Raw genomic sequence first — 19,038 nt, 5'->3', positions numbered from 1 at the left:
ATATTGTTTTTTCTCATGCTGACATAAATGTGAGAAAATGTTATCCAGTTTGTATGTTAATGGAAATTCTTGCTTTGCTTTATCATCACCATTACAAATGATTAATTCGACGCGAACGAAGTCGCTGGTACACGCTAGTATGAAATAATTCAATTTTTGTTAGAGAAAATAAGTCATTTAAATTACATTAGTATGCGATATTTCTGACTATAGGTAATTCAAAGTAATTTTCTCACCTTACAAACAATACAGCTTGAATTCGATAATTAATCTATTGTATGTATATTAAGTTATCCATGACGTCGGTACTATAAAACCACAAAGAGAAAATTACAATATTTGAATAAATTTTACCAGTTAAAAGTAAAAGGACAAGAGATTCTTATGAACAACGAAAGTGGTCTTATCTAATGAGGTCATTCTCATACAAAAGAGAATGTAAGAGTATATAATAAGCTACACTTCCTTTAGGTGTTTCTGCGATAAAAACGATATAATACTAACAGCTGATAGTTGAAAAGGACTAATAAAATATAGAATTTGAAAATAAAAATTAATCTAATCATATAAACCAAACTTGATTGATTAACTTAAGTATTAATTCATTTTAAAAACCTAACTTCATCCATCAATTACTGTCCTTGTCTAATATTTTTTTAATTATAAATAAATTTAAGTTGGTTTAAAGAGATCTGTTATTTCTGAGTGAATGTCCTGGCGCCCAATAATTATTGTTTTATTGATTAATTATAACACCTAATAAAAAAAATAAAAAACGAACCTACGACTGCTTGCAAAGACGAAAAGCTGCCGTTTGCATTGTGTCAAGAAAACGTTACAACCAGTTATTATTTACATCAACAAAACTCACCTTCTTAACGGCACTTAAGGGACACAAAGGGCCATTACTACCGCTTTCCCGTTCAAGATATTCTAATAAAATTGCGATAAGTTTTTTTACGGCTATTAAGCTATCTTGTACACTACGCACTAAAAGAGGTTCTGGTTCGAGTGCAAGGTCTGCTAGTAAACATTTTGAAGCTTAAAGTATCACAAATCACAACACTATTTATTTAAACCAAAAACTCGTTATACTGTAGCGTTTTTTAAACCACTACCACTGCGAACGGCAGCTTTTCATCGGAGAGCAGTCGTGGATAAGGTATTTCACTAGAGAGAAAATTAATCAGTAATAATTAACAAAAGATATATAGATATTGGGCGCCAGGCAGTCGTGGATAAGGTATTTCACTAGAGAGAAAATTAATCAGTAATAATTAACAAAAGATATATAGATATTGGGCGCCAGGCATGTACAGAGAAAGAAAACACAGTTGTATAATACTTAAAACTAATGACTATATTTATTCATGACGTTCTTTGCTGATATATGACATTGTAGAGTTCTAGTAAATATATAGTGGTTATATGTCAAAGAAAGTGGTGGTAAGAGTCGTACTAAATATCAATGAAAACAACTACGATAAAATACAGGACATGTAAAGTTTAAGAGAAAATATGAAATGTAGCATTACTTTATTTAAATTGTTAAATCTTATGCGGTGTTCTGATGTGTTGCAACCTGTAGATTCTAGAATCTATGTCTCGTTATTCATCTGTTAATATAGCGCAATAATAATATCTATAGAAAGTAATACTCTTACAAGACGTAATGCAATGAAACCTAAGATCTAAATTATATTTTAAAGATTATATCGACATGAATGTTCTTAACAATCTAACCACTGAACATAGTCTGTACGATATTACTTAAGATGTACGTTATTGTTTAAGACTGAAAATGTTTTAGATGTTAAATGTAAAACTAGAACTTAAATATACACTTAGCTGTTCTTTTATGTAACCTTGCTTCAAACAGTAGCAGCGTGAGGTGGTCTAGCATCTCTGTACTGTCTGTCGGCGATCCTGTTGGCCAAAACAACAAAAGGGGCCAGATTGAGGACACCATAAATCACTACAGCCGTAGCTACTGACTAGGCTTAGAAATGGGAGTGAAGCAGCATGGGACTCAAGCTACATCCACGCTGTGGCACTTGGAAATAGTCCGTACCTTGGAAATAGTCCGTACCTTGGACACAGTCCGTACCTTGGAAATAGTCCGTACCTTGGACACAGTCCGTACCTTGGATACAGTCGGTACATTGGACACAGTCCGTACCTTGGACGCAGTCCGTACCTTGGAAATAGTCCGTACCTTGGACACAGTCCGTACCTTGGACCCTAAAAATATGAAACTCTTGTTTAAAACCAAACAAGGTCTAATAAACAAAATAAACCTACCTCGAAATACTTCCGAGGGCTCAATAAATAATAAACAACATGTCCTTTCTTCCATGTGACATTCTGGAGGACAAAAGAAAAGGGACGCCAACGTGCCAGCAAAACACAAATACAAGTTGGGACATCCGTAACTCTACCCTAAAAATATTCAATAATAATATCGAATCTATAAAAGGTAATAACTATCTTTACCTGTAGCCTCGAAATAGCAGCTGATTCAAATTATACAGCAAGATTTAAATAATCACCATTTCTAAAAGCTGGGATACAACAGAGAGTCAAAACAAAGTGAGGTTAAGCACGGAGAGTTGACAGAAGCGATGTTGACAGCGCGCGCCTCCACAGAATAGTAACAGGGTTGTGTCGAACGATAACAGGGTTGGAGACTAGGGAACGTAAAAATTACGCGTCAAATAAACTATCCGGCCTGAACGAGAGGGAATCCGGTTGATCATCATATATTATATATAAAAAAGACATGTAACGAACTAAAAACGTTACAATACAAAACTAAAATGTCAAAACGAATGGCAATGTCAGGAAATAAATAAATAAATGTGGCAACTTGACATTTTTTACAGCTGAGCTACCACCTGAATCTTCACCGCGAAATTAAAATTTCAGGTCAACCCAGCGCCGAATTGTTCATGGTTGGCAACAATGCATTTTTAAAAATCGCGCTCTCGATTACGTAACTAAAAGTTTAATTGATATCAAATAAACGTTTAGTGGTTTCCTGGGGCACATATGACCATGTTTGAACGAAAAAAAAACATTAAATTTGATTGACCAAAGTTTCAAATAAAAGTAAATGCAGTACATCGGTATATCGTCACCATTTGTGGTATATTTCTATCAACGGAATCCTTATTCGCCTACATATAAAATCTTATTGTGTTGCAAATGCTGCTTGTGTGCGAGTTTGACATTATTTTTAACAAGTAACCTCGAAAGTTGTTGACACTGTACTTGAAAATTGTACAACACAGCGTGTTGCGCGTCATAGTTTACTATTTTGGACCGGCCAGTCGCCAGGCTACGTAGGAAAGTGCTTATAGTTTAATTATTCCGAACGACAGAAAGAACATTTCAATTGCATAACGAGGTGGAAAGTTCAGAACGAACTTGCTACGTATGAATATGAATAGTTTGTTATTACAGTCGTTGCAGAAGTTTGGCACAGTCTTTTTTTATTCAGATTCATTATTGTAAACAACTTTTCGGCAGGACAGTTGAGATGGCTCGCCTATTTGAAAATAACAAGATTTTTGAAGATAATAAAACATAATTAATTATAGATACATAAATAAAATTATTGATTTTTAAAATATTATTCACAAACTGGAGGGAGGGAAATCAGACAATGAAGAGAGACGATAGGTGTTAGGTAATAGCTTTTAGACTACCGTTCGAGACGCGTTGATGTTATTTTGGTTTGTATATTTTTTTATGACAAAGAATGTTATTAAAGGTAAAGTAAATGTTTTTTTCATTATACAGGGTGAGTCTTAAATAAGTGCAAATATTTTAAGGGTTGGTAGATCTCGATAAAAAAAATAATTTTGCTGTTTTCCCAAAATCATGCTCGAGCAAAAGAAAACATCTTGTACCACAATCAAAAACAATTTTTCCTATATTTTCTGAACTGTTACATTGCACAGCGACTTCAGGAACTTCAATTAATCTTTCTCAGCGAAAATCTAGCTTTGCCCGTTTTGCACTGGTGCTTTTTTTTATTTACTGAGCTTTGCAGAAACAGCTATAACAAGCGACAACATAATAACCCTCAAAGTTATTGCGGACTGTCACTAAGATTGCCGCGATTTGCGCTGTTTTATGCGCGACGAAAAGAATGTTAATGGGGGATTTTTGTGAGGTATGTAGGAATGTGGCTTTTACAGAAAAAATGTCGATAATTTTCTTGTGGGTATTTCGAAATACTAAATCATTTAATGCAAAATAAAAAAAAAATATTTGAAATGAAACTTGAGACACTGCTATTATGGCTTATCCATAGCTTATCTAACGACGCGACGATTAGAATTAATGACAGTGACAGTTGTCCGTCATATTCTAATCTTTAAATAAAAAGCGCGATGGGAACCAAAAATGGCCAACTTGAATTCCGGTTTATTAGTGCCGTTCTAATTTTATTCAAAACGTGTAAACATAGGATGTAGGGTAGACTCAAAATTTGTTGTTTGGCAGTTATTGAAATTGTGATAAAAACATATAATTCTAATAAAAATAAGGCAACGGCCCAGCTATGTCGAAACACCGGTTCCCATTAGAACACCGAAGTTAAGCGACGTAAGGCGATACTAGTGGATGGACGGATGACCGGTTCGAAACTCTGTATCGTGCTGTTGTCGTGCTATTAACGCACACTGCTCATTCACGCCGGTTCGAGGCCGGATGAGATCGGATATCTCGTGAGTAAGAGTTGATTTAGACACTTGCCAAGTCGGTAGGCCATTGACCATGATATGGCCGAGGACCGCGGTTCGGATTCCGCGTAAACAAAGTAGGCCCCGTCCAGATTAGCCCTGGCAGCAAAAAGGAGACGTTAACTGAAATCTTTACTTTTGTAATAAAAATAGATAAGTTATAATAATTATTTAATTACACAAACATCCGAGATACGCTACTGAGGCAGGTCAGTCAAATTGACGTATCTATACAAATTCTTTTACATCTAATCTTTGACAAGTAGTAAATAAATGCAAGAGAAAATAAATTAGTAACTAAAATAAATTAGTAGTAATAAAAATATATAATTAGATAATTTTAAGTGAATTTCATAAGTGATCGGTTTACTACACGTATGTAAATTATATAGTCACTTACTAGTGAAAGGTTATTCTATTATTTCCTCCAATTTTTAACCAAGATCTACCCACGCTACATAACCAACTATTTTACAGTCTTTTTCGATAAATCGCGATTTTAAGTTCTACCACAATTTCCTTCTAGATTTACTTCTTCTTACGACGCCGTCTCCTTTCGAAGGTTGGCGGTCCAAATAGCTAACGTCATTCTAGATACAGCCATACGAAATATGTCGATTGAAGAGCAACCAAACCATCTACGAATGTCCTTTAGCCAGGAATTCTGACGTCTGCCGATAGATCTTTTGCTCTGGACTTTGCCTTCAATTATTAATCTGAGAAGTTCATACTTTTTACCCCTCATTATGTGGCCTATGTAGCGTGTTTTTCTTTCATTGATGGTAAGCATGAGTTCTTTCTGTTTTCTCATTCGATTAAGAACCTCCACATTTGAAACTCTTTGGACCCATGATATTCTTAATATACTGCGGTAAATATACATTTCGAAGGCATCTAGTTTTTTTTCTAACGATATGTCAAGAGTCCAACTCTCACACCCGTACAGGAGAACTGAAAAAATGTAGCATCTGACCATGCGTACCCGTAGCTCCAAACTCAAATCTGACCTTGTGAAAAATTGTCTCATATTTATAAATGTTTTTCTAGTCTGTTCTATGCCGCTTCTAATTTCTTTCTTCGGGTCGCATTGATCATTTACAATACACCCCAAATACTTGTATGAAGACAATTGCTCTACTGGGTCACCGTTGATATCCAGGTGAATCTGCACAGGTGTTTTGGTGAATGCAAGAACCTTCGTTTTTGTGGTATTTATGAGGAGACCGCAGTTTTCACTATGCCGAACTAATTCATTCATTAGCCTCTGCAAATCTTGTTCATTCTCGGCCAGCACAACTGTATCGTCGGCATACCTGATATTATTGATCACTTTCCCGTTAATCTTAATTCCACATTCGATTCCTTCTAGAGCTTCTTTGAAGATAGCCTCTGAATATATATTAAATAAGAGCGGTGACAGCACACAGCCCTGTCTTACACCTCGTTTAATCGTGATTTCTTCTGACGATGTTCCTTTTTAACCACTGCGTTTTGCTGCCAGTAGAGATTTGTAATCAATCGAATTTCTTCTCTATCTATTCCGGTTGTTTTGAGGACTTCTATAAGTTTTTGATGGTTAACGCAGTCAAAGGCTTTTCTATAATCTATAAAACAAGCGATTACATTGACATTCATGTCTCTGCTCTCTATATTTACTACCTCTAAACAACTACCAGCTGTAGAATAAATAACAAGTAACATAAAATAAGCTCAGTAAATACTGACAAATCCATGAATGCACATCTCTTCTTGGACACTGTAATATCTTTTTATCAAAGTATAATAAAAATTTTGTATAACATGCATGATTACTGGAATTTATAACACAAATAAACACAGAACTTTTCGCATGTCAGTATTTTAGGCAGTAACATGTTGTTAGCACTGAACTTTTTTCTCGATATTTCGATATATTCTGCACATCCCTACTCACCGTATCACTTCCAATAAACGAATCCAGATAATTTTTATTACGAAACAGCTGTAAGTACGGATTCTGTTTTTACAGACCCGGCTTTATTTATGTTGCACCTCGAAAAAAAAACTGTTATTACTCCTGTTATTGGCGCGAAACTGGCTTTTAACGTGGCACATTATCTGAGACACGATGCTTTCGTCGTTTTGGCAACGATCATTTTCGATTTTAGAGTTTCTACCGTGTCCAAGCTGTCTGATAAATAACGACGATGTTTTAAACATAAAATTGTAATAGTGTCATAAATAAGAAAGTCTTTAATTACAATGTTACGGTAAAATTTAACTTAAATGTAAAGCCCAGTTTATACTTAACGTTTTACCTGTCAGTCTTATCTGTTCAAACAAAGCGTATCAACTAAAATCTTGTGTGTAGATGAAAAAAATATATAAATACTCCGAACCAATGGGCACCTACACTAGTATTCTTCAATCAGAAATCTAAAACTTATCTTGGTTTTTTTTAGTACCTTATCCGATTGTCAAGCAGCATTAAAAGCGCGCGATCAACTTAGTAACCAATAGCGAATACTCCACTAACTGAACCAGAAACGTTCTGATTCCCAAGTGGAGACAAACTTAAAGCGGAACTCAAGAACCTGGAAGAAATACCTACTCAAGAATCTATCCACACTCTATAACGATATATTATGACGATATATCGGTAGAATTATTAGCTCTGACTGGTTTATATGTAGAAATAATAAACATACAAACAATAACAAACTCAAAAGCGTGACACATCATTGACTTATCAATATACTAACAATAACGTTTAGTTAATCTGGTCATAAATAAATCTGTGCCGAGCTGTTGAAATAATAATCTCGATACTTTTCTTATTTGTTGTCTGATATATCGAGTTACATACACATATGCTCCAAACGCAATGTATAATTTGCATCTTATGCAACGGATCGTTCCGCTTTGATAATCGTAATGCTTGAAGTCAATAATCGGCTGTGAAATATATGTCACACAAGAGTGCAGGTTGGTTTATATGTATTATAGGGATTATAGAGAAAGTACAGGGTGGATTTCTTGCATTTTTATCGCAATATCACAGCTTAAGTAAAAACCAGCTCGGACAGTGTAGCGTGCCGCTTTGATCTTTTTACGCTCGGATTTGCGATTCGAAAGAGGGGGAACACTAGAGCGGCGAGCTCTCTCGCCAAAACCAATAGCCGCGTAAGCGCCAGTCAGCCCAGATGTATTCAAAAAAATTTTACACGTGACGTAAAAATTATTCGACTGGTGCTAGAACATAATTTAGATACACGTTTTTAAATTGTTGACTTTAAATAAATATGCATTCTCAAAGAAAAACATTTAAAAAACAAATTAATTAATTTATTTCTAGAAATAACAGCAAAATGAAATGGGTCCATTGATTACTTATAGTTATTTACGAATGTTTCTAAATTAGAGCTTTCGGTTTTTGTTTGCTACATTTAAGTTCTTACTAATATTCTTTAAGGTATAATAAATTCTAACTTTTGCGTATAATTTTAACAAAAAATACATTATAGGAAAATTTGATTGATGGTTGAATTTAATTGTCTGAAATAATTTAACGAATTTACATAATATATTTTCATTTAAGGAAAGTTCTTCAAAATTGTTCTGAAAGATTTTATAAAAAACTTTTTAAAAACAAGTTTTTATTTAAATACACTAAAAGAATAAAATAAACTTTTTTCTTTAAAACTTTTATTATGAACTTATAACGTCATTACACAATTTTAATATTATATAAAAGCTTGTCGCGAGATTTGAGTGTACAGTTGCACTAATAAAAAATCTGGTACGACAACTTTATCTTGTAATTCCTGGTCTAGTGGTCTATCATAACACAAACTTTGAAAATGAGACAGGGTAGACACAGGTTTTAGTTAATTTACTTGTTTATCGATGTAGAGAAATCTCGCGACAAGCTTTTATATATCTAATATTAAAATTGTGTAATGACGTTCTAAGTTCATAATAAAAGTTTTAAAGAAAAGAGTTTATTTTATAGTTTAAATAAAAGCTTGTTTTTAAAAAAAGGTTTTTTATAAAATTTATTTTCTACTTTTTTAGTTATGCTGGTTTCTCAGTGCCACACACTTAAACTCAATTTTTTCTTTAAATAACTTTCTATGGGTATCCTAATAATATGTATATCGATTTTCATTAAAAAAGGAGAATTTAAAAAACGACAGCTGTCAAATTTGACAGTTCAAATGTGAGACAAATAAAATGAAAACCGACTATGGGGTAGGGGGCATCCAATATATCGATTTTTATCAAAATCGGACAAATTTGAAATATTTGACAGCTGTCACGTTTGACAGCTCAATATTTTTTTTCTTTCATTTTAGCCCACGGCCATCATCGATTTTTATCAAAATCGAACAACTTTGAAATTTTTTTGACAACTGTCAAATTTGACAGCTCAACATTTTTTTTTCATTTTCGCCCATGGCCGTCCTATATATCAATTTTTATCAAAATCGGACAACTTTGAAATTTTTTTGACAGCTCAAATTTTTTTTTCTTTCATTTTAGCTCATGGCCATCCTATATATCAATTTTTATGAAAATCGGTTGACTTTGAAATTTTGACATGTCACTAAACTGTCATTTTTTCAAGATGGCCGCCCATATATTTTTTTTCATATATATACCCACAATATACCTATACAGGTTGTTAAATTGTTCATTACTCGCGGCAAGAGTTTTATGGCTGAAATAATCTCGGCCCGCTCGTCGATAGACGACGCGACGGGACGAGTCGGCAGAAAAATCAATAATATATACGTATATATATATAGTGTATATATTCTGTTTATATATATATATATATATATATATATATATATATATATATATATATATATATATATATATATATATATGTTAACTATATATATATATATATATATATATATACTGCCTATTGAGAACGTATGCATTATTGATTTTCAAACAATATATATATATATATATATATATATATATATATATATATATATATATATAGGTTGTTAACTCGACAGTTACTTATAGGGAAACAGAATGGCAACACTGCCTATTGAGAACGTATGCATTATTGATTTTCAAACAATATATATATATATATATATATATATATATATATATATATATATATATATATATATATATATATATATAATTTCAGCCCGATCCATTCATAAATAGAATTTTAAAAAATCAAAAACCTCAAAAATGCCGCCATTTTGACAGCTGTCAAAAATTCGGGTCATGCCTTGCAAAAAAAATGTATTGTCATCGGGAGTGAACCTACATGCCAAATTTCAATCTCCTACAATAAAAGGAAGTGGTTTTAATTTAGCTTACAAGATTTGCCCTGAACAAACATACATACATACATAGATAGTTACATACAAAGCAAGTTAAATAAAAGCTTATAAAAATAGCCTCCAATGAGGAAACTAAATAAAAAAATGGTCACTTGGCATTAGCAAGCCTCCAAGTAAGTAGTCTTCATCGTTTTGAAAAGCTCTAAAGTGTGAATATACTTTTGAATTGAACATTAATTTTGAATTGAATTGAAAATTAAACAGACTATATTTTGAATTATTTCCATAATTATTTGTGCAACCAGCAGCCGCACATCAAGGAAAACCTTTTCCCATTCCATCAATAAAAATAAAATTGAAATAAAAGCACAAATACCTATGGTTAAATATAAGAAAAAAAATCGAATTAAAATCTTCCGTAATACGGCCCTACGCGCCACCGGTGGAGGCTATGCATCGACTGAATGATAGAGATGGGCAAAAGTAACCGGTTTTTTGAATAACCGGTATTTTCCTCTAAAATAACCGGTTATTTAAAGGTAGTTTTTTTTTCACCAGTTAACCTAATAACCTTGCATTACGTTCAATAACCTATAGCCGGTTATTTTTTAAAAAATCGTACTTGTTTAAAACAAGTAACAATTAAATGTTAGCTGTTTGAATGGTAAATTTCGAAGAAGCGAACGGCACGGATCTTCCAGATATTACGACGATAACGGGAGATCCCGCTCCCGCTCCCAAAACGAAAATATATGACATCAAACATCAAATGTCAAAATTAAATCAGGCATCAGGCGAACCCTGATGATAATAATCAAAACAACGGCCGAATGGCCCTGACAGGTCAGGCCGTAAAACAAAGTACTAATGGCATAGACTACTACTAGCCACCAGCTAGCCAAGTGATACGAACCTAACTTCAAATAGATTCTCTAAATTCTATATTTAAATTTTAACCGACTTGAACGGATTTTTAAACGGTTCTTCAAAAGTTTTCCATGGTTTCGCCCAGTTTCACCCACGTTTCACCGTAAATATCTTTTATTTGTAGTTTGAAGTCTCTCTTGAAGCTTAGACTAAGGAATACAAAATTGAAGTTCAAGTAATGAATGAAGATAATCTTTCATTATCTATTCATTCAGTCTCCTTATTTTTCTTTGGTATTTGATTAAAATAACTTGGTTGTAGATTGTAGAACTTGTGAGTTGTGTGGTTTATTTGAACGTTAAGTAATTACTAGTTTTAATATCATATCCATCTCTACTCAAAAAAGTGAGGTTAACATTTTTATTTAAATTCATTTTGTATATATACATACTTACATTGCTACAATCTCTATTTAATCATGCGATTTAACTAAGTTTATTATCTAAATTTGAAGTAGACCTATGGAGTGTAGAGGTAAGTAAACCTATAGGAAAACTAAATATTTAGTTTTGCTAGGTTAGGTTATTTGAATAACCGGTTAATTTGTGTCGGTTAATTTTGTCAAGTTATTATTTTTTAAAGATAATTCCGGTTAACCTATAACCGGTTTTTTACCAATAACCGCCCATCTCTACTGAATGAGGCTGACTGTCGGTCGCTTAATTCAGTTAGCGCATCGTCGGAGTGGGGCGTTTTAAATTCGACCGTGGGAAAAATTGGCAAGTGTCAAAGCTATGTTATTCTGTAAGCTGTGGCAATATTCTGTAATAAATTCTAATCAGGACCAAAACTTACAAGAACCATATAAAGGCTTGGATGAACATTTGGTGGAGTCAGATCTTTTTCTATGGCACAGAGCTATGGACTCTAAGTGCAGACACGAAGCGCAAAATCCAAGTGGTTTTAAAGAAATACTCAGAAGAAGTGCAGGTGTGTAAAAACCAAAACTCAATTGAATGGTAATATAATTTCGTTTTCATTCTTTGATAGATTATTATTGATAAAATTTTAATTCATTTTTAGTTGAATTCTATGGAAAGGGTGATAGAAGTTAACGGAAAATGTGATACTTTAACAGCAAGAAATATGACGTTAATCAAAATTAATAAACCAAAGAATGAAATCGAAATGATATTACCAAAGAAACATCTTTTGATTTTTGGGACTAGGTCTGGAAATTTTGAAAAGTGTAAACAGGATTAATCATATCAAAACAAGTGGGATTTTTTCGTATGAACTTAAGCAGACTTATATATTATAGGATGTTGGGAGGTAGTACGTAAGCTAGTATCTGAGACGGTTTAACAGAGGTTAGTTCTACATCTTCGATATCAGTTTATGGCCAAACCATAGATTTAGGAAGAACAGATATCACATTTTGCATTTTAACCCGATCAAACAATCGGAGGTTGACTACGTACTGTAAAAACCAACTGAGATAGAGAAGGCGACATTGCCACATTTCAAATTTGCGCCTATCTACTTAGTTTGATTTGCAGAAAAGGTGACTTTAAAACCTTCACCGGATATCAATAAATCTCAATTTCTTAATTAAATTAATAGTTTATTTTAAAAGAAGCATGCGTAATAATATGGTTATTAACCAGACGATATATGCGTTACTATTAAAGGACATGTTTACTGTTTAATGTGCTGAAACGTCTAGAACTATTGGCAACGGCGCTGCTGGTCTTCCAGAATGAAAATGAGCCGTCCGTCCCACCACCCCTCGCGACGGCAATTGGTCCGTTATAGCGTACTACGTTTAGCTTACGGTGTGTTTGAAGTCGGAATCAAGTCCGAAGTGAACTTTTCAGTGTTTTTCAGTAGTTTTTTTTTTGTTTAACGTACTTTTGAATCTGAGAATTTTCAGTATGGTACGACAGTGTCAAGTGTGTGGAAAAATAAGCTCAAATTACCCGAATTTGTCTTTTCACAGGTAGGTACAAATTTCCGCCGTAATTGTACATGGGCGTCCTACAAGGGAGCCCCTTACAATTAAAATAATTAATTATATTTGTTGAATTTTGCTCAACAAATAAACAAAGGTGTTTACCCGACCTTTTTTACATTTTACTGCTTTATTATATCTGCCCCTTCGGCCTTGTTTAGACAATTTTTTACCACCGTACAAATACCTCTTCCTAGAGTTACTGAAAGTTCAAATTGAAAATCGACGTTGGAGCGATTTTCGAAAATTACCTACTAACGTTTCAACATAAGTATATATGGGATATTAATTATATTATTATATTAGACCTTACAACAAAACTCATCTGACAAAAAAGTGTTAATGTAGTATATTAATATGGAGTAAAAATTTTACTAATTACTTTACTTTTACTTTACTAATTAAATTCCTTCCAAAAAACGATACGCCACTGGCCATTAGATCAATCCAAATGCGCCTAGTTGCCGGGGTCGGAAATTTTAGACTTCTCTGTCTCTTCTGTCCTTGTTTGACACATTGGAATGTTTGATACAGTTCCAACGAGTATTTATGAATGAGATGTTCGATCTATCTTTATAATGTCTTTGGTTCCATCATTAGCAGATGATTAAAAAGTCTTTAGTTTTAAGAAAATATAATAATTATTTATAAAAATATATGGTAACCACAATACACCTAAAAGTATTTGGGTGTATTATGGTTAATTTATTATTATTTCCGTGTAAATTTTGTAAAAAATACTTCAAATTTTCGACAATTTAGGTGGTATACACCCAAAATATTTTCAAAAACTTACTTGGAGAATAATGAATCTATCACAATAGTTAACTGTGTTTAAATTATAAAGATATAAATGGCTGTGAGTTCCCAGGGGCATGAGGAACAAACAAAATTATGAATGGACCATTAATAACTTTCTTTCGCTTCAATATATTGTCGGCTATTTTCAAGCAAATCTCACGCTGTTTTAAGATCTTCCATCCAGATAATAAGCATTATTCTTAATAAAAGGAAAGAAAATCTACGCAACGTTACAGGAAAATTGTAAAAGTTGAAAATCAAGTCTGATAGGTATTATATCTGAAAGTATATCTCAATAATAAAAATTATTAAATAATTATGTTTAAAGCATTTTTGTTGATTGGGTTTAGTTTGAGTTTTGATTCTTGAAATATCATTTATATTTTTTAGGTTTTTCTACCTTTTTTCAAGAAAACCTGTAAATGGCACGAAATTTTATGTAAATATATTGTATAACTTTTAAACTTAAATATTATTAGAATCGAAATATATATCTGACTTCAAATAGGTCCATTAAATCGGTACACATGTTCAAAGTCGTGAAATTTATTTACGTAGTACCACGGCGTACTACTGAACGTTGGACATGCTGCCTGGTACTTCCGCTTATTCCATTTTAACTAACGGTACACACAGGAAAAAAGATCGTACGGCATACAAGATTAATAGCGAAGCTTTTTCAGTTAATAGCATTGTTAATTGTTATTTATATTTGTACCAATCTAGCGGATAATATTTCTTTTAATAGAGTATTAAATGTATGAATGTATACATTCGAGATGCTATAATAAGATCTTTAAAAAGTGTTTTCTATTGATATGTATATTATGCCATTAAAACACATATACAGTATGTCCCCGGATTGTCTTTACAAGAGAAAATTTTTGCTTGTTTTCAAATAGTCCCCTTTATATTTTTCAAAATTGCCATACCATTTTTAGAGAAGATGCAATTGAATTTTTTCTAAATCCTCAAAATGCTGCTCCTCAATTTCTATGGTAATATAATTATTTTTATGTGTCCATTCTTTAATAGATATTTATTATTAATTTTGATTAACGCCATATATTTTTTGCTGTATGTTAAAGAAGCACAAAATTTATTTGGTTCAATTCTACGGAAAATATGATTATACATTTTGTGCTTTAATACTTTAAAATGGCAAATTATATGACGTTAATTAAAATTAACGTCATATATTTTGCCATTTAAATAATTAACTGTATTTTTTTTTAAACTGGTATGGATATTTGAAAAATTATAAATGGGATTAATTATTTTAGAACAAGTAAATACTTTTATGAAGAATAGGTTTTTCTTTTAAAATGTTCATAATAAAAAAAATCTCTTGAAAGACTTCTTATAATTAATTATCTTTAAGTTAAACGAACAGATTTTTTATTAAGCCGGTCATACACGATACGTCCAACGTTGGTTCCAACATTGTAACCAATATTTGTCACAGGTTTCCACAATATTACAATTGACAAGGGTGTCTCCTACACGATGTGGCAAATGTTCACGTGTCCAACGTTGGAATGTATTTGCTACATCGCACTAGGGTTTCTAGAAGCTAATTTTTTGGCCAAAATATATATTTTAGACTCACTGTATATGGACTTTTTTTGTAAGTGGAATGCAAGCAGATATACAAATGAAGAAGACTACATGCATATAGTTTTGTTTAGTTTTCATTTTTATTCCTTATAACTTAGTTTATATTTAGACGTTCTAGTGAAGTATTTGTGTACTACTTACTATATAGTTGTTGTTTATTTTCGGAAGTTTTGGTGAATATTAAGTGATATGTTTCAGTGGGATATAAAAACGGATTACTGTTATTTTTACACTTTATGGTATGTATTTTTAAGAAATCACTCACAATTGCACATAAGAATCAGCGTCCATTATTTTTTAATTAATTAAAAATAATGAGTTTAAGACAGAACATAAATAAAAAGTTAAAAGTTTAGTTTGACTTAAAAAATTTTCCATGTTTCTCCATGCTAGATGTTATTGTAAAATTTGAAACAATCCTTTCTGAACATATCAAAGAAAAAATTGGCTGCTACTAGCTGCAACCTTTTTTTTAAAAGAATTTTTTTTTTCAGCTATGTATCGATTGAAAAAAATTGATCTTTTTGGAAAAATGGCTACAAGGGGCCGATAAAGTTGAGAAAAACGGGTATGTTTCAAATTTTGCAAGACAGAAATTCCAGAATAATGAACAAGAACTCTCAGGCACAATGGAAAAAAAGATAAATCGCCTTTGTATAAATTTTGAAAACAGATAGCAGGCGGTTTCGCGGCTTAAAAATTTATTTTTAAACAAAATGAAGACTGGTTAAAGGAGGATTTTATCCTTGAGTTAAATAAACCCCTTCCATCCACATCATCTGCCGGCCGCCCACGATTACCTTTTTCGGAGCAATCTTCCAGAACCCAGAGAAGAATGGCCTCAAAAGTTTCCGAGGAACATATGCAGGATTGGGCTTTACTTGTGCAGGCTGCTTTGTACATTTAGTTATCCTGCTGATGTACTTAACCTACTTCGTGTACCTGACTTTATCTAAAAGAAGTTAAGTGAAGAACAATTTGAAGAGAAGCATGGAAAAGAAGAGGAATACGAGGAGGAAGAGCAAGAAGAAGAAGAGCAAGGAGATATTTCTAAAGAAGAATGTTTTTTGGACAGCAGTAATTCAATGATTCATCAACTTTCTTTTTTCGAACCTGATACAGAAGATGCTTCATAGGTAAAAGTTAATCATCGTTGAATGAGAAGATTAAAAATAACTTCATTTTATTAGTCTTTTGTTATTTTATTAAAAACACAAATTTACAGTCAATATTTTCCATTAAATGTAAGTTGTTTAATTTTGGCCAAAAAAGTACCTTCTAGAAACCATAGTGCATCGTGTGAAACCGGCTTTATACACACAAAGTTTTACTTGATACGTTTTGACTGAACAGCTAAGACTGGCAGGTAAAGACTGTTGGTCCATGTACTGATGGACCTTTAAAGACATTCAACCAAAACCAAACAGACGAAATACAAGAGTGAGAGAAACTATCCAAAGTCATTAGCTCATCCATCATCTGTCACTCGATGTTTGCAAAAGCGTTTTTGATGATGTAAACAATTAGTGATTCGAACGCTGCACGTTCATAACTTGAATAATAAATAGGTAGATAGTAACAGTGTTTTGAGTTAAAAGATATAGACTCTCATATAGATTTGGAGACATAAAACTGGATGAAATGATCAACTTCATTTTTAGAATTATTATTCTTAATTGAATTGAACTTATTATTCTTAAGAATAATAAGTAATCAAAATTCAAATGTATGACATAAAAAAAGTATCACTTGTTCTGTTGATTAAAAATCATTGACATATTAATATTAAATTAGGCAAAATAAAGTTAAATACCTCAAACTAACGCAGTTCATGAACCTTATTGTATGCGCACATAATTCCGTAAATCAATCAAAAGTTAATTAAATAAATATGTCAAGTGACACCATCACAAAATACTTGACAAGATATTAAAATATATAAAAATTTGTATATTTAAAATTAAGAAAATTATATTTTAATAATGAAATTCAAAAATGATATCTAATAATTACATAATTAATTACGTAATTCGTCAACAATAAGTAAATAGATTTGAAATGAGTTAATAAAAATAATATGTATGAAATCTGGCCTGATTATCCGGTGCAATTCTAGGCTTTGGCTCGTCCTTCTGGATGGATGACTAAAAGTTTATTTGATATGAACTATAGTAACCCTGTTTGTAGTAAGTATTGAAGGTATCATTGAGCGAATAGCGAATGCTACTCCTAATAGCATTTTTATTTTTTCAGTCAGAAATGCTTGTGAAGAAATTTGGGTTTTCGGGTTATAAGGCCGTTATTAGACTAAGAAATGCTTTTCTTGGTTGCGTAATAATTACATATTAAGAACATTGAAAAATTGGATTTCTACCGAAAAGATTCTACTCACCCATGATATGATGGGGCTGGAACATCGATGGTGTGCGAGGCAGTTCTTTTTCTATCTCCTGCCATGTCGGCCAAACGAGCGAAGTCAGTATCCTGGTCGGCCAGTCTTGCTGATTTCCTCGATTCCAACAGGCGAACTTCTTCCAGTTTCTTTTGCACCTCGAATGGAGCCTGAAATAAATACATTCATATTACTTTCCATTAGAGTTGACGAATAACTAAAAATATTATGTATATTGTAGTATAACAACCCAGAGTCGTTCAAAGAAAAAGTTAAAGAGGAAATATTTTGGTCAACTATATAACAATCAATTTTTTAAAAATATATTTTATTGTGGCTTTGATTTGAAACACAAATTTGACGATTTGATTGACAGAAGCAATATTAGGGCAATTTGAGAATATAGGTTATGTAAATCAAGCGCTAAATTTGTAAATAGCCCTACTTATTTTATTAAATGAGATGAAAGGAGTGCCGTACTCTGCCTGGACTTCACAAGTTAAAGGCAACCAAAAGATCAAATAAATCAGGAGAAACTTTAGCACAGAATATTACAACAGGAAAACAAAATAATATGATTTAGTTAACATTAGTTAAATAATGAGGAAACATTTACTTTACCTTTAATAACATTCTTTTTCACAATAACCAAAATTTGCAAACAAAAATAACATCAACGCGTCTCGAACTGTAGTCTAAAAGCTATTACCTAACACCTATTATTTTTGTTCGTTGTCTGATTGCCCTCTACCTAGTTTGCGAATAAACATTTTAAAAATCAATACTTATTTATGTATACAGAGTGTCCCGAAACTGAATGTTTTTAATTTAAAGAAATATCGTCCCATTGCTGCCAAAAGTCACTAACTTACTTTTTATTACTTCCGAGAAAAATGCGTCTAAAGATGAATTGCATTGCATACAGATGTTATAATTAGTAACTATTCGGTATTAAAATAAAACATAAATAGCCAGAAATCGTAGTTAATGACTTTTGCAATCGATTCTCCGCTTCAAAACATAGTTAGTGATTGAATTTGGTTGTTTGGTTTGGTTTGGTTTTATTTTTATATAGGCAGGTTATTTCACTTTCTTAAATAGTTGAATTAAAAAGTGATAATGAAAATATTTCTAGGGTCTGAAGTAAGAATGTATTTTTTGTATGTATTAGTTATTTGAAAAATACAGAATGTTTGTTTGATTATCTTTCTTTAATCAAACTGCCAGACTTGTTATTAACAAATCATGTATTGACGATAGATAAACCAAATAACAATAAAAATCTGTTCATTTCTGAGCTCGTCA

General features: G+C 32.2%; 1 protein-coding gene across 1 annotated transcript in view; it reads right to left on the bottom strand.

Moving 5' to 3' along the window:
• Window positions 1–19,038, bottom strand: part of LOC115890716 (zinc finger protein 395-like) — a 220,376-nt gene that overhangs the window by 131,934 nt on the left and 69,404 nt on the right. Inside the window, exon 2 of the mRNA XM_030911020.1 lies at window positions 17,734–17,903. Within this exon, the coding sequence (XP_030766880.1) occupies window positions 17,734–17,903 (170 nt within the window). The remainder of the gene's footprint in view (window positions 1–17,733; window positions 17,904–19,038) is intronic.

This window comes from Sitophilus oryzae, unplaced genomic scaffold (assembly GCF_002938485.1).
Source record: "Sitophilus oryzae breed Bouriz unplaced genomic scaffold, Soryzae_2.0 scaffold_908_pilon_pilon, whole genome shotgun sequence".
Lineage (NCBI taxonomy): Eukaryota > Metazoa > Arthropoda > Insecta > Coleoptera > Curculionidae > Sitophilus > Sitophilus oryzae.
Note: the sequence above shows the minus strand (reverse complement) of the source record. Positions and strands in the feature narration are given on the sequence as shown.